The sequence below is a fragment of the Mauremys reevesii genome, linkage group 6 (assembly GCF_016161935.1).
Source record: "Mauremys reevesii isolate NIE-2019 linkage group 6, ASM1616193v1, whole genome shotgun sequence".
In the NCBI taxonomy this organism is placed as follows: domain Eukaryota; kingdom Metazoa; phylum Chordata; order Testudines; family Geoemydidae; genus Mauremys; species Mauremys reevesii.
In genome coordinates this window covers 47,830,870-47,844,316 of record NC_052628.1, presented here as the reverse complement: position 1 = coordinate 47,844,316, position 13,447 = coordinate 47,830,870, and the positions used below count along the sequence as shown (strand labels likewise).

Genomic DNA, 13,447 nt, shown 5'->3' with positions numbered 1-13,447 from the left:
CCTATCCTAATTAGTGAACACAGTTTTCCCTGGTCTCTTGCCTTCTCATATTGATTTTCTTCTAGATATAGGTAGATTAATGTATTGAAACATGTGTGCGCGTGCTCCATTTAAGGCCCCAAAATGTACTCAAAGGAAAACTGCATGTGGCGTCCTGGGGGATTACATGAGATGGTGCTTCCTTTAAAGGTGACCTGCATGGGAGGGAGGGGAAAGAAAACTGGGCTGCTGTGCGAAGAAGGCCTGAAAGTGTTTGGGAGGTTTTCTGTTTTGTTTCCAACTTGCTCAGAAATTTGGATTCTGTCTGACTGAAAGAATCTGAGGTTTGGAGAACTCTATTGTAAAATCTTGTCTTCGCTGGAGGAGAGGGTTATTTTAACTTGAGGTAAGATCTTAGTGAAGAGGTGGTTTGTAGTTTTTTGTACAGGTTATCAAGTCTAAGAGTAGGCTCTTCAGTAGGCTTTGACTCAGCCTGCTTCAGGGAAATCTAATCTGACCTGGTATCTTGTGTGAAAACTACAAACTGCCTTGCCTTCATTAGGATTTTACCTCAAAGTAGTTAACTCAAGTTAAGAACACACCTTTTTCTTTTTTTTTTTCTTTTTTTTTTTTCCTTCCTTGTTCAGTGAAGACAAGGCCTCAGGGAGATGTCAGATGAGCCATGTGAGTGAAAATTGACCTCTCAAGTCACTTTTAGTTTTCATTCACTTTCTTCTTTATAAACCTAATTTAAGTTAAATTCACATTTGGGCTCAAGGAGGCCTTTGCTAAAGATCTAACATCCTTGACTCCTCTTCAATAAAGGTATTAAAGCTCTTAGTAAACATGCTTGAAAATTCCTGAAAGGTCCCATTTTTTTTCTCCCAGTAAAACCAGAAAGGACTTTCCTAATGTTTCTGGTTTAAAACTTAAAAAAAAAAAAAAAGTTTAAAAAAGCAAGAAAGAAGCTCAATTAAAAAAAATCCTTTTCATGTCACCTTTGAGGAGTTATTTAAAAAAAAAAAAAGTGGTGACTAGGTGGTGGTCCTGCAGAACAGTTCTCTTCACGTTTCATACAGGACGCACAGCTGAAATTGGTGCAAGTGCCCACGATCCAGCCGCCTTTATATAAAAGGGGGGGGGGCAGTTTTCCAGCAGGATTTACTCCTCTACTAGTCTTAAATAGCTTCAATTTGGTCTCCTCCATATGCTCCAAAGCCCATTTATTGGTCTGGAAATTGGGGATGTTCGTCTCATGGGAAGATGTTGGACTTTTAATTTGGATTAGGATCTTGACTTGTGTGGAGATGGAGGAGACAGCAGCTATTTGTGGGTGGTTTTTTTGTTTTTTTGGGGGGGGGGCTCTGAACTTATTTTTGGCACCTTGAAAAGATGGTTTTGTCTTAAAATCAAATAATAAATATCTGCTACATATTTTTTTTCTTTTTTAGGCTATTGCCATTGTGTTGGGATTCTTGGTTATTGTGGCTTTTGCCATAATCATATACTTTTCTGTAAAGACCCGAAGTCAGATGAATTATTATGGTAAAATGAACATTCTCTGGGATAAAGTAAAGGTTTATGAAGAAGATCCCCCCAATGTAGAAGAATGGGTAAGCTTAATATTGGATGTTTGTTCTAAACCGGTACAAACCCTCAAATTTCTTCTCAAGCTCAAGGTTTCTGTGCCCCAAATTTGACTCACCTCTATAATAAGTGACATCATTATGTAAAACTCCCATTTAAAAATTCTGGAAAAAAAATTAGTGTAATACTAAGGGCAACTCTACAATAACAAGTCCATTTGCACATGGAATAGAGCAAAAGCACTTCAGAAAGCCATTGTTAAACTAGGTGTCTGTTTTCAGCTTCTACAGTGGGTTGTCTCCAACAGTCAAATTATTGTAAAATAATTTACTATCATATTTTCATAAAACTATTCAGGTCTTGTGTGTATTGCTATACTAAATTACTCTGTAAACAGATGATCTGAGGTAATCAGACAGTGATACTAAGAACATAGTCAGAAGAGGAAACACATAAAATCACAACAGTACTTTGATGTAGTCTCCCAGTTAACCTCTCTGGAAACCTAGCAACTGGGCTGTGAGATCTGTTATCCAATTTCAGGAAACATCCTTACTAGCTTTTACTTGTAGTTGCTTTCCAAAAAACCCAGATTGATTTATTTTGATTGTTTAATACCTAACACAAAATTTCAGGCGTACATGATTTCTTAATGCTTGTAACTATGTTCACAGTATTCATTGTGTACCTCTGTAAGTATGTTATGACTCATGTGATTCTACCTGTGCTCATTGGGTAAAGGTCATGAGCCAGGACTGTACTGGGAACTGCTATAAAGAATCATTTGAAGTAAATGTTTCGGTGAGACAGTTTCTGGGTGTGCCTTTTCATTACTTGTTTACTCATGTTTCAAGATGTCAGAATAGGGAATATATAGGAAACTACCAGCAAAACTTAAAACGCTGATGATTGGCTATCTGATGTCTTGTGGTTTTATTTATTTATTTTTTTGGAGGGTTCAGTATAAAGAGGTGGTAGCCTCTCCATAGTTAAGGTTTCAGCTAGTTTCTGTTGCAAAGGTCTCTTTTAATCTCTTAGGATTTATGGCTTAGAAGATTGTTTTGGCCAGAAAACTGCCAGATATATTACGAAAGTAAAGGATAATACATTTATAAACAACTTGTTTGAATTACAGTTACTATTACATTTTAGAAACTTCTGCTTAAAGTTTCTTTTGTCTCCTCATAGGTCTGTAATAGCTTGTTTTTACCCCTTCATATTTTCTAGGTAGTTGAGTCTCCTTCAGTATGTGTTCTGGCTTTATCTGAAAAAATGAGTTTAACTTATTGTTTTGGGACCCAATCCTGCTCTAAGTGATGATGGTGGAAGTTCTTTGCCACTGCAGTGGAAGAATTGGATACTATGCATGTGAATATGTTGTCCTCTAATGGCTGGCAGTGTCTTAGAAATAATTAGGGTGGTGGTTGTTTGTTTTTGGGTTTTTTTTTTCCTGTATATGATGGTCTCCTTTTAACGTAAGGAGTAGATGTTTTATTTTGGATACCAGGCCAAGGTTCCAGTACTGATTGTGGTGGGGAACGTGGTGGTAACTTCTTCATAGTTGCCACAATATTCATGATTATTTTGAAAATGGTGGTTTTGGGTTTTTTTTATATCAATCTTATAACTCCACACAAAAACAAACCACCCGAAACTCTTCATCTTAAGAAACTTCTAGGGTTAGGTCTCCTAGAGATTTTGTTTTGTGTGAAGCTTTTGCTAAGGGTATGGCTACACTTGAGAGTTGCAGCGCTGGTGGATGCTTTCCAGCGCTGCAATTAGTAACTGTCCACACCTGCAGGGCACATCCAGGGCTGCAACTCCCTGGCTGCAGCGCTGGCTGTACACCTGGGTCTGCTTGGGGTATAACCATTGCAGCGCTGGTGCTACAGCGCTGCTCGTAAAATGTGGCTACACACCAGCGCTGTTATTGGCCTCCAGGGTATTAGGAGATATCCCCAGAATGCTTTTAACTAAATTACTCCCTTTGTTTTGTTATGCTGCCTCTCTTTGTTTTGTTGTGAACTCGGGGCTCTGGGAGCTGCTTATCTAAAAAACACAGCTCCTGTTTGCCATGATCAATCTATAACTGACTGAACAATCAAATGAGATAACCCACTACCTTGCTGTGAATGAGGCAGGTAGGGGGATGAGTGTTTGCTTGAGGAGAGAAACAGCGGGGGCAGGGGTGAGGAAAGGGAGTCCGTTGGAGCAGCTGCTTATCTGGTCTGCAGGCTGTTTGCAGTTAAGAGTAAGGGGTCGGGAAAAATTTCTGATTTTGCAAGGCAGGGAGCTGATACACAGTGTCGGCTCCAAAAATCCACTCTCTCTCTCTCCCCCGGTCCCTGTCACACTCCACCCCACCCCCCTCTTTTGAAAAGCACATTGCTGCCACTCCCAACAGCGCTGCAAATGCTTCAAATGTGGCCACACTGCAGTGCTGGTAGCTGTGAATGTGGCCACACACCAGCGCTTTCCCTACACAGCTGTACGACCAGTGCTGTAACTCCCAGCGCTGCAACTCTCAAGTGTAGCCATACCCTAAGTGTCTTATATTTCAGAGACCTTCTCTACCCAGAAAAATCTCATTATGACATGAAATGTAGAGAGGTCTTGAAATTGCTTTGTTAAAACATTGTTCTATTCCTGATTTTGAAGAAATTGACATTTTTGAAAAGTAATCATGCTTCACAGCCAATGAGACAGAGGAAGGAAAGAATATAGTGACAGAGACCATTTTTGCCTCTGACTTCCAAACTGAATAGGATTAACTTTCAAAAGTGAAGAATGATTGACAATTACCCCTCTTATTCAGGTTCTGATAGTGCACCCATCACTGTGGTACCTGGGTTCATTCCTCACCAAAATGATCTCTTAATTTAGGATGTGCACAGATTTGTTTGGCAGACTGAGGAGCTGAGAGTTGGGTTATTAAAAGTTACACAGGAAACATGTGGCACAACTGGGCACAGAACCCGCTTAAATTGTGACTTATTTTGGCTGGAAAGGAAGGCAAAGTTCAAGTCCCTAAAATGAATTTAAGCTTAAACGCTTCCCAGTCATTTCTCCAGAGTAACAGCTGGGCTGGAAGGGATGTGTTGTGTTTTCCCTTTGAAGTTTCACTACCTGTGATCTCATCTCGTATTAGGACTTCAAAGGGAAGCACACTTCCTTCACAACACATCGGAGGAATGCATCGGGGGCTTGCCTATTATATCATGTTGTATTGAAATTAACCAAATCTTGTATGTGTCCTTAGGACAGCACAACTAATACGGCAGTTCTCAAACTTCATAGCATTGTGACCCCCTTCTGACAACAAAAATTACAACATGACCCCAGGAGGGAAGACTGAGCCTGCCTGCGTCCCGCCAGCAGGGGCCAAAGCTGAAGCCCAAAGTCTTCTGCCCTGGGGTGGGGGCCATGTAACCGTAGCCCTGGGCAGTGGGGCTTGGGTTTCAGCTTCAGACTTGCTGGGGCCCAACACCAGTCTTGGCAATTCCATTAAAATGGCGTCACAACCTAGGTTCCCTGTAAGCTGCGCAATCGCCACGCAGGTCACCAGGCCCACAGCCAGAGCTGCTGTGGCTGGGGAGAGAGAGCGAGAGCTGTGATGAGTCCTCTTTTCCCAGCCTAGCCCCGGCCGGCAGCCTGCACCCCAAGCCCTTCATCCCTGGCCCAACCTCAGACCACACACCCCAACCCTCTTCCCCAGCCCCAAGCCCCCTCCTGCATCCCAGTCCCCTCATCTCAACCCCAGCCAAAACCCAACCCTCTGCCCCAGCCCTGAGCCCCCTCATATATGCCAAACCTCTCAGCCCACCCCACCACATGAAGTTTATGTGCACCAATATGGAGATGTTGTCACATATACCTCCATATTGGTGCACAAACAGACACTCCCTGGGTTATGCAGACCCAACTTACAGAAATCCAGACTTATGGAAAAAGTTCTGTAAGCCTTTTTTTTTGCATAATGGATCACTTGCATAAATCGGGGAGCTTCTGTAATAAAATTAATTCCACATGTGTGGGGAAAAATTAGAGGCAACACTGGTCATGACCTACTTTGGGATCCCGATCCTCCCTTTGAGAACCCCTGAACTAGTATGATATTAAGTGACTGTGAAGGAGAGAGAGTTCGTTTTTAAAGTTCAGGGGGTTTTGGGGGTTGGGTTTGTGGTTTCTTGTTTTCTTTTTGGCTGCTTTATAAAGATGTGATAAGTCTTCTTTTAAAAAAACAAAGTAGAAATATCAGGCAAGGACAAGTAAAGTCTATTTTCCTGGTCCACTGGAAGACTTCTTGTGGGAATGGGGGTCCACTGGTAGAACTGGTTCTGAACTGTCTGATGAAAGTGGTTTTAGTTGGAAAATGCCACTTTGTTGAAAACAAAATGTTTCATGGAAACATAGTAGTTTCCATGAACTTCTGACAAAAGTCAGGCAATGGATGGCTTCCAGGGTCCACAGCTCTGGGATAGCTTGGCCATGCTTCGCAGCATGGAGCCTATAATACCCTGAGAGCACTGGATAAGACATCTCCCCAGTTCTTTCCTGTTGCTCTACCAGCCAAGTTCTGCCAAAATATCTCCATTCTGATTTGCCACTTCTAGATCTCTACTTCTTCTCCATCCTAAGTAGATAATTTACATTGTTCCAATTATGTGCTGTTTTTCCATGTATCAAAGTCAATGCATTTTTTTCTGAGGTCTTAGTTCCAACCTCCAAACTCTCATTTGTGACCTGATCAGGATTTGAATTCTTCCTAGCTGTAAACGACTCATGCATTGCTGAAAACACTGTCAAAACAGACTTTTTAACTGGGAATAACTAAACACTAAGGTGGATTTAAAATGCATGACTTTTCTGCATGAGTTTTCCTAAATTGGACAATTAAATGTTTCCTTTGCTGATAAATCTTGTTGAATGTTTGTCATAACTTTATGCTCTAATTTGCAATTGTTCATGTGTGTTTGAAGAGGAAAACACATTGATGCTTTATCTAAATGCAAGCTGTGTTTGTGTCTTGTCCTTTAAAGCTCATGTTGTCCAGAATAAGTTACATTGTTTTCTTAGGCTGTGTCAACATTACAGACCTTACAGCAGCATCGCTGTACCACAGCAACTGTACCGCTGTAAGGTCTCCCGTGTAGCCACTGTATGCCGACATAGTGCTGTCCACAATGCTGTGTCTGTTGGTGAATTTATGTCAGTCAGGGGTGTGTGTTTTTTCACATCCCTGACTGACAAAACTTTTACAAAAGTGCTACTGTAGATGTAGTCTTAGACTGAAGGACCGCTGCTAAAGGGTGGATATCCAAATGTGTTGCTTAAATCTGTGTTTCCTTGTCATATTTTCCTCCTGCTCTAAAGTCTGGTCTAATTACAGAGTTGCACTGGCATAATATAAGGGGTGTGACTTTTAAACCAATTTAGTTACATTGGTGTGACTTTGTGGACGCTCTCACATTGATTTAAACCTGGCTTATGTGGGGGTGAATGTAAATTTACAGGGACAAGCTACATTGCCAGGCTTAAACAGATGGGAATGTACCCACATAGGTATTCAGTAGTTCAGCTAAATGTAATTAAATTAGCACAAGTTTGTGAAGCCATACCCTTATTCTTCAAAGATTTTATGTTGAAAAATAATTGAGCACTTATGAACGAACAGACACACAGACACATAGACACACTTTTCCTGTAAGCAGTTTAGTGTAATCTACAAGTATCTTTTTCTAAGGCAAAAAGTGCAGGGTTTTGCATGCACATGAACATTCTATCAGCTAACAGAGCTGACTCCCACAGCTGGGAAGGGAGAGGGAGATAAAAATATTTTTCAAGCTCCTGTCATTGAGCCAATGCACAAACTTTGTATGTTGTTCATAAGTAACTCATCTTTTACTGCAATATAGGTTTTTAGAAGTTGATGCTGCTTTTTCCCTTGTCTGTAGTGTGTGGGGGAGAGTAAGAGAGTTGAGATCCTACCAGTGCAGCATTCTGAGAGGTTTTGTTTGTCTCTTGCCCACTGCCATCCTAAATTAAGTAGCTTCTTTCTTTTCTCATTTGTCCATGTCAGCAAACTTCGTAGCAGCAGTTGACTACTGATGAGAGTAAGGGTGAAAGCTGCAGTGATGCCAGGGCTTGGGCATCTTTACCATAGTATCACAACAGATAACGTGGTGGCTACAGCCTGAACCTTCGCTACAGCTTCCATCGGTGGTGGTGAATTATACACCGCTACCTCGATATAACGCCACCCAATATAACCTTAATTTGGATATAACGCAGTAAAGCAGTGCTCCGGGGGGGGGGGGGGAGCGCTACACACTCCGGTGGATCAAAGCAAGTTCAATATAACATGATTTCACCTATAACGTGGTAAGATTTTTTTTTGGCTCCCAAGGACAGCATTATATCAAGGTAGAGGTGTATGTATACATTTTACTAATGGAGATGCACTTAGTTGTCTTATTTGTTCCTATTCATTTGTGTGTGTTTCTTTTCCCCCTCACCTTTACTATTGAGTGTCTGTGTGGTATGTCTCCTTGCCCGAGGCCATGCTGGTGCCGCCTCTGCTTCACCAGCAGGAGAAGCACAATTAGATTGAACCTGTTCTGGTATGATAAGCACTTTTTTCCTGGCTTAGCAGGTACAGAATGGCACTGACTAGGCCATCATGTCTGCTTTTAGGGTGGCTACATCTGCTAGGATTAGTGGGAACAAGAACATTTGGCATAATAGTCCCACGGTAGAATTTGAAAAACTGGTATTGAAGGGGAGATGCAGGATATTGGCACCTTGTGCCAACCCTAAACCCTCCTCTGTTCATGGAGATCTCTAGTTATTAAAAAAGCAGGGAAAAATCAATTAAGTGATATTTTGGAGTTTAAAAAAATACTTTTGATGGCATATCAAATAAAATATGGAAGAATATTGAATGTTTTGAGACTCTTCCTTAGAAAACACTTGTATATGTAAAGCACCTGTAGAACTGGAAAAACTAGTTGAGCCACACTTTTCTTCAAAGAAACCCTAAAGGGATTTCATGCTTGCATATTTTCACAACATTAAAATCTCTAGATATATAGATTAGACACAGCTTTGAGAATAAAGCCCTCTTCTGTCTGAATTGTGAAGGGTAGGCAGTCTTGCAAACAATCAAGTGTTGTGTACACAATACCGAAATATAAATTTAAGACTCTATAATGCTTAATACTGGAGGACACTACAGAGAGGTACATTACAAACATACCTGTCATATTTAGATCCATTGAGTGCAATCTAGTTCATTAGGGGCCCAGTTTGGAAAGGTTCTTAAGCTCGTGCCAAACTTTAAGCATGTGAATAGTTCCCTTGACTTTAGTGGGTCTACTCGTGTTTAAATAACTTGTTGAATTGGGGCTACAAATAAAGCTGATCACCCAGTTGCTCTAAAAGTCGTATCGTTTCTCAGCCAACTTCTACTCTAATCTTCACACTCTTTCAATTCTCAGGTCACTCTTAATGGCATCTTTTAAAGAAATATAAATACAAGTTACACTTCAAATAAAACAATCTTCTCCTTCTCTTTTCTCCCCCCTCCCCCCCCACCCCTTCTGTACTATTTCTACTTCCAATTCCAAAACTGCTCCACTTCCTTCAAACTGACCCCCAAAAGAGAGTAGTAATGGGCATGGGGAAGATTAATGCAGTCAACCCTCCATCCATCAATCTGACACGGATATGAAGCAGCTGCTGAGGCTTACCTGCATGTGATAAAACTATTCCATGGTACTGCAAGTGTAAGACTCTTCTTTCATATACTTGTAAGCTATCTTGTTTCAGAAATACCCCTGGCACAAATATTTCATGTAACAATGGGCTGCGGAATCAAATTTCTTTAAAAATAACACAAACACAGGACTCTCATGCTTTGGGCCTGGAGCTTCCTGTGCCAAAAAGGATGAAACTGCTGTGGCACTAAATGATTGATTGATTTTATGGTCCTTTGTGGTCCTCAGTGATGTCTAGCAGGCAAGGGGTCTTCAGACTACAATCCCCCATGCACACACGAGCTCAGCCCTCAGAAGCATTCAGTCACCTTATTTCAGTCTGAGTCTCCACTTCTCTTTGGTCAGTGCTACCCTAGTATTAAAATAGAGCTCATGACTTCAAGGTAATGATGCTAGTGTCTCAGTCATCTGCTGTACATATAGGAACATTTTTGAATAATTTGTGTAATTCTAGTTCTGAAAATGCTTTCTTAATTTTATTTTAAAAATCAAACAAAACTGAGAGTGAACTGCTACAGATGTTTGTTTAAAAAAAAAAAAAAAGCTTTTAGCCACAAAACTGAGATGTTATGTATCTTAATGTCTCTCTTTTTGGATGGGGATTATTTTACTAGGTAAAAACTGTAAATGCAGAACCAGCAGAAATACCAGGAGTGGACTACCCAGATCGAGTTGCCAGTTCCATGGTTTACTCTGTTTCTGAGAAAGTTAACGAAAATCGAGTTTATACAGATGCCTACAGAGCTATGCCGTAAGTAAACTGTTCCTGCCTTGTTAATGGATACAGAACACTAGAAGGGTAATAGAAGTTCATTGGGACTCTTGCTCTAAAGAGAGGATCAAATCTTTTTTCTTACTCAGGATTCCCCATGGAAGAAATTGGTGGGATTCTTGCCTGAACAGTTATTGCAGATGTTATCCTGTCTGTAGGGTGTTGATTAACTTGTATATGGTGACTTGTTCTTGTGTGTCAATTTAATATTATAGTTTTATAAGGTTATGGGAGATTAATGTGAGACTTGTACCTTAGTTTGTAACAATCAAGCAAACTTACTCACAAGCCTCAGCTCTAAATGTAGTTGAAAGGGGTGGTCTCCAGGTTATGCTGTTCTTACTTATTCATAACATGTCTTTAATATAAAATAGCTGTCAGTCAATTTGTTTTCAGATAATCTAGGAATTGACTTTATTTTGTAGTATTTATCCACATTAGTCCCTTTCTGGTGTAAAGATTTTTAGTTGCTGTCTGTCACCATTACGCCTTTTATCCTTTTTTTGACTTGCAGTCTGATCTGTAGAGATTACTTAAATTCAAACTAGTATTATGTAGAGTACTAAGAGCCTAGGATAGATTCTTCTAAGGCATTTATCATCTTGGTGTCCAAACACCAGTGTGTGTGAATATTTAAAGGAGAAAAGAGAAATAAATACTCCTTACCACAAACAGTAGTGGAGGTAGGGGGAATTAAATGGAGTATGCTGGTGAAGAAAAATTGCAGCTGTGTTTGAAGAAAAATAGAGGGGAACTGTCAAACATAAGGGTGTGTGTGTGTGTGTGTGTGTGAATTAAATGCATGACATTCAAAGATGGGGCGGGGGGGGCTGAAGAAAATCAAATTGCTTGTTTGGAAGTGAATGTATTTATCCACCCAGTCAATCAATAATGGTAATCTAACCAGATTCCTTCTAAAAATTAAGTACTAAAATCCACTCATTCTAACCTACCCCCATATCTCTTTATCCTTGGAAAAATTATCAGTCTTTCATGTGAGTGAGAAATATTAAGCCTCCTCCTTAAGCTCATATTGATCTCTGAACTCTTTCCCACCCTGGGGGAGTTAGGGCATGCTACAGAGTCTGTTTGCTTTGTGTCTGGACTAGAAGGTGTGTTCTTCAACTTTTAATTGCCCATCCGTATCTCTCTTGAGCTCATCTGTGGTGCATGATGGCTGCTCTGTAGACTGGAAATCATGTAGCAAATCCACAACACTGGACTGCTGCTAAAACACACACATGATGTTCCTTTTTCTATGTTATGGAGCAGGCAGAGGACTTGGACTGTGCAGAAATTCCACTTCTAAGCAGGACTCCCGTATGACTCCGTTCTCTGCTTGCTCATGACAGTGGAAGAGACCCCCCTACCAAAAGTGAGGGGTGTGTGTACACCTGAAAAACAAAACCATGGCTGGGTCTAATTTTGAGGTCTACAACCTGTTTAAATATAATTGTTGTTTACTGAATGCTTTAAATCAGAGCATGTCTCTAAAGACTTTGGATATTCTTCATTGATTTTTACTCTCACATCATGTGAAAAGAAAATTAGTTGCAATTTGAAGATCTCCAGCAACTGCTTATAACTTAGTTACTGACACAAATTCAAATACTACAGACATTTCCTTCTCTCTTTCTTGCAGATCACTTGTCATACAGGCCTTGATCTTTCGAGAAACTTTTAAATAGTGAACACACTGAAGTGTGAATCAGGCCCTGCACTTATGAAACACACAAACTTTTGAAAACTAATTCAGAGCAACTGAACCTTGATTCTGGAATTAAATGCCGAATGTGCAGTATCTTAACTTTGCCACTCATAACAATTAGGAGGGGAGTTGGGGGAATTATACCTCTCCTCCCAGTAGACACCTCTTCTTCTGTTCTAGTTCTGCCTGTTTCAGGAAGTGCCAGAGATGATTCTCTAGATGAGTGGTCCCCGAACTTTTCAGGGCTGAACGCAAACCCCTTGTTACTCCTGTCCGTGCCCCCTCCTGCGGGGCCAGGGCTCCTGGGGTGGGAGGGACATGGATGGGGTAAGGGGCTGAGGCTGGGGCCACAGTTGGGGGCAGGGCCAGAGCTGAGGCTGGGAGTGGGGCCGGTGGAGCTGCAGCTGGGAGTGGGGTTAGAGCAGAGCTGGGGACAGAGTAGGGCTGTATGGCATATTCTCTTCCTGTCCCCTGTGGGGGATGGCCCAGAGCTGTCACACTGCCCTAGAGGGGTGTGCCCCACAGTTTGGGAACCCCTGCTCTAGATAGTCGTTAGCTGCATAGGGAAAGGAAAACACTTCAAATTTAGTAGAAATTTTAAAATTAAATTTATGATAGGATGAAGTCTTATGGCAAGTCTGAATGGAGTCCACTATATCGGTGTTCCCACAATGACAGGTGTGTGGGCCAGTGCTGGTCCCCGAGATCTCCCTGACACAATTTAGGAAGGCAGCAAGCCTGTCCCTGATATCAAAAAGGTTGAGAAATACTGCACTATATCACTCTGAGATACCTCTTTACCCCCTTTACTTCCCTTTTCTGACAGCTTTGGACTGGGGTGATCTTTCCTTTGTCTGACATAGGTATGCTGGATACAGTTTCCTTCAGAGTAATGCCTTGAAGTCAAGGCACAGAGAATATATTGCTAGTTCTAGGTGATGGTACTGTTCCATCCTACCCGGCACTGGACCCTGATTCTGGTACTGACCCTGGTACGGAGGTCCCAGAAGTGGCCCCAATGGAAGTGGTGCAGATGGAGGAAGAAGAAGCATCCTATCCTCCAGGGCTGGCCTCTTCCTTGTCATCCCCGGATGAGGCAGTTGCATGCCCCAGTATCCCGCTGCCTCCGGATGACTTCAGGGCCCATCAAGAGCTCCTGAAATGGGTCACCGCAGACTTCGGGCTGGAAGCTGAAGAGCTGAAGGAGTCTGTGCACAACTTATTTGATATCCTGGCTGCAGCGGCTCCATCCAGAGTGGCCCTGCCAGTTAATGAGGCAGTGTTGGGGCCTGTCAGGGTGCTCTGGCAGACCCCTTTGTGTCTGCCCCCATCTCAAAAAGGGCAGAGAAGTAGTACTATGTGCCAGCCAGTGGGTTTGAGTACCTGTACTTGCATTTTCCCCCGGTCCCTGGTGGTGTCGGCTACAAACGAGTGGGACAGACGGGGCAGTCGAATGCTACTCCCAAAAATAAGGAAGCTGAGACTGGACCTGTTTGGACACACCACTTATTCATCAGGCAGCCTCAAGTTGCATGTCTCTAACGAGCAGGCTCTGTTGGGTCGGTACGATTTGAACCTGTGCGACTCAGTGGTCAAATTTTAAGGACTCTGTCACAGGCGTCAAGG

The 13,447-nt window shown here is 41.9% G+C and overlaps 1 protein-coding gene across 5 annotated transcripts in view; it reads left to right on the top strand.

The window, feature by feature from the left end:
- Positions 1–13,447, top strand: part of OCLN (occludin) — a 36,034-nt gene that overhangs the window by 12,508 nt on the left and 10,079 nt on the right. For all 5 annotated transcript variants that reach the window (XM_039545138.1, XM_039545141.1, XM_039545140.1 and 2 more), the window contains 2 exons: positions 1,431–1,592; positions 9,956–10,092. In XM_039545138.1, the coding sequence (XP_039401072.1) occupies positions 1,431–1,592; positions 9,956–10,092 (299 nt within the window). The remainder of the gene's footprint in view (positions 1–1,430; positions 1,593–9,955; positions 10,093–13,447) is intronic.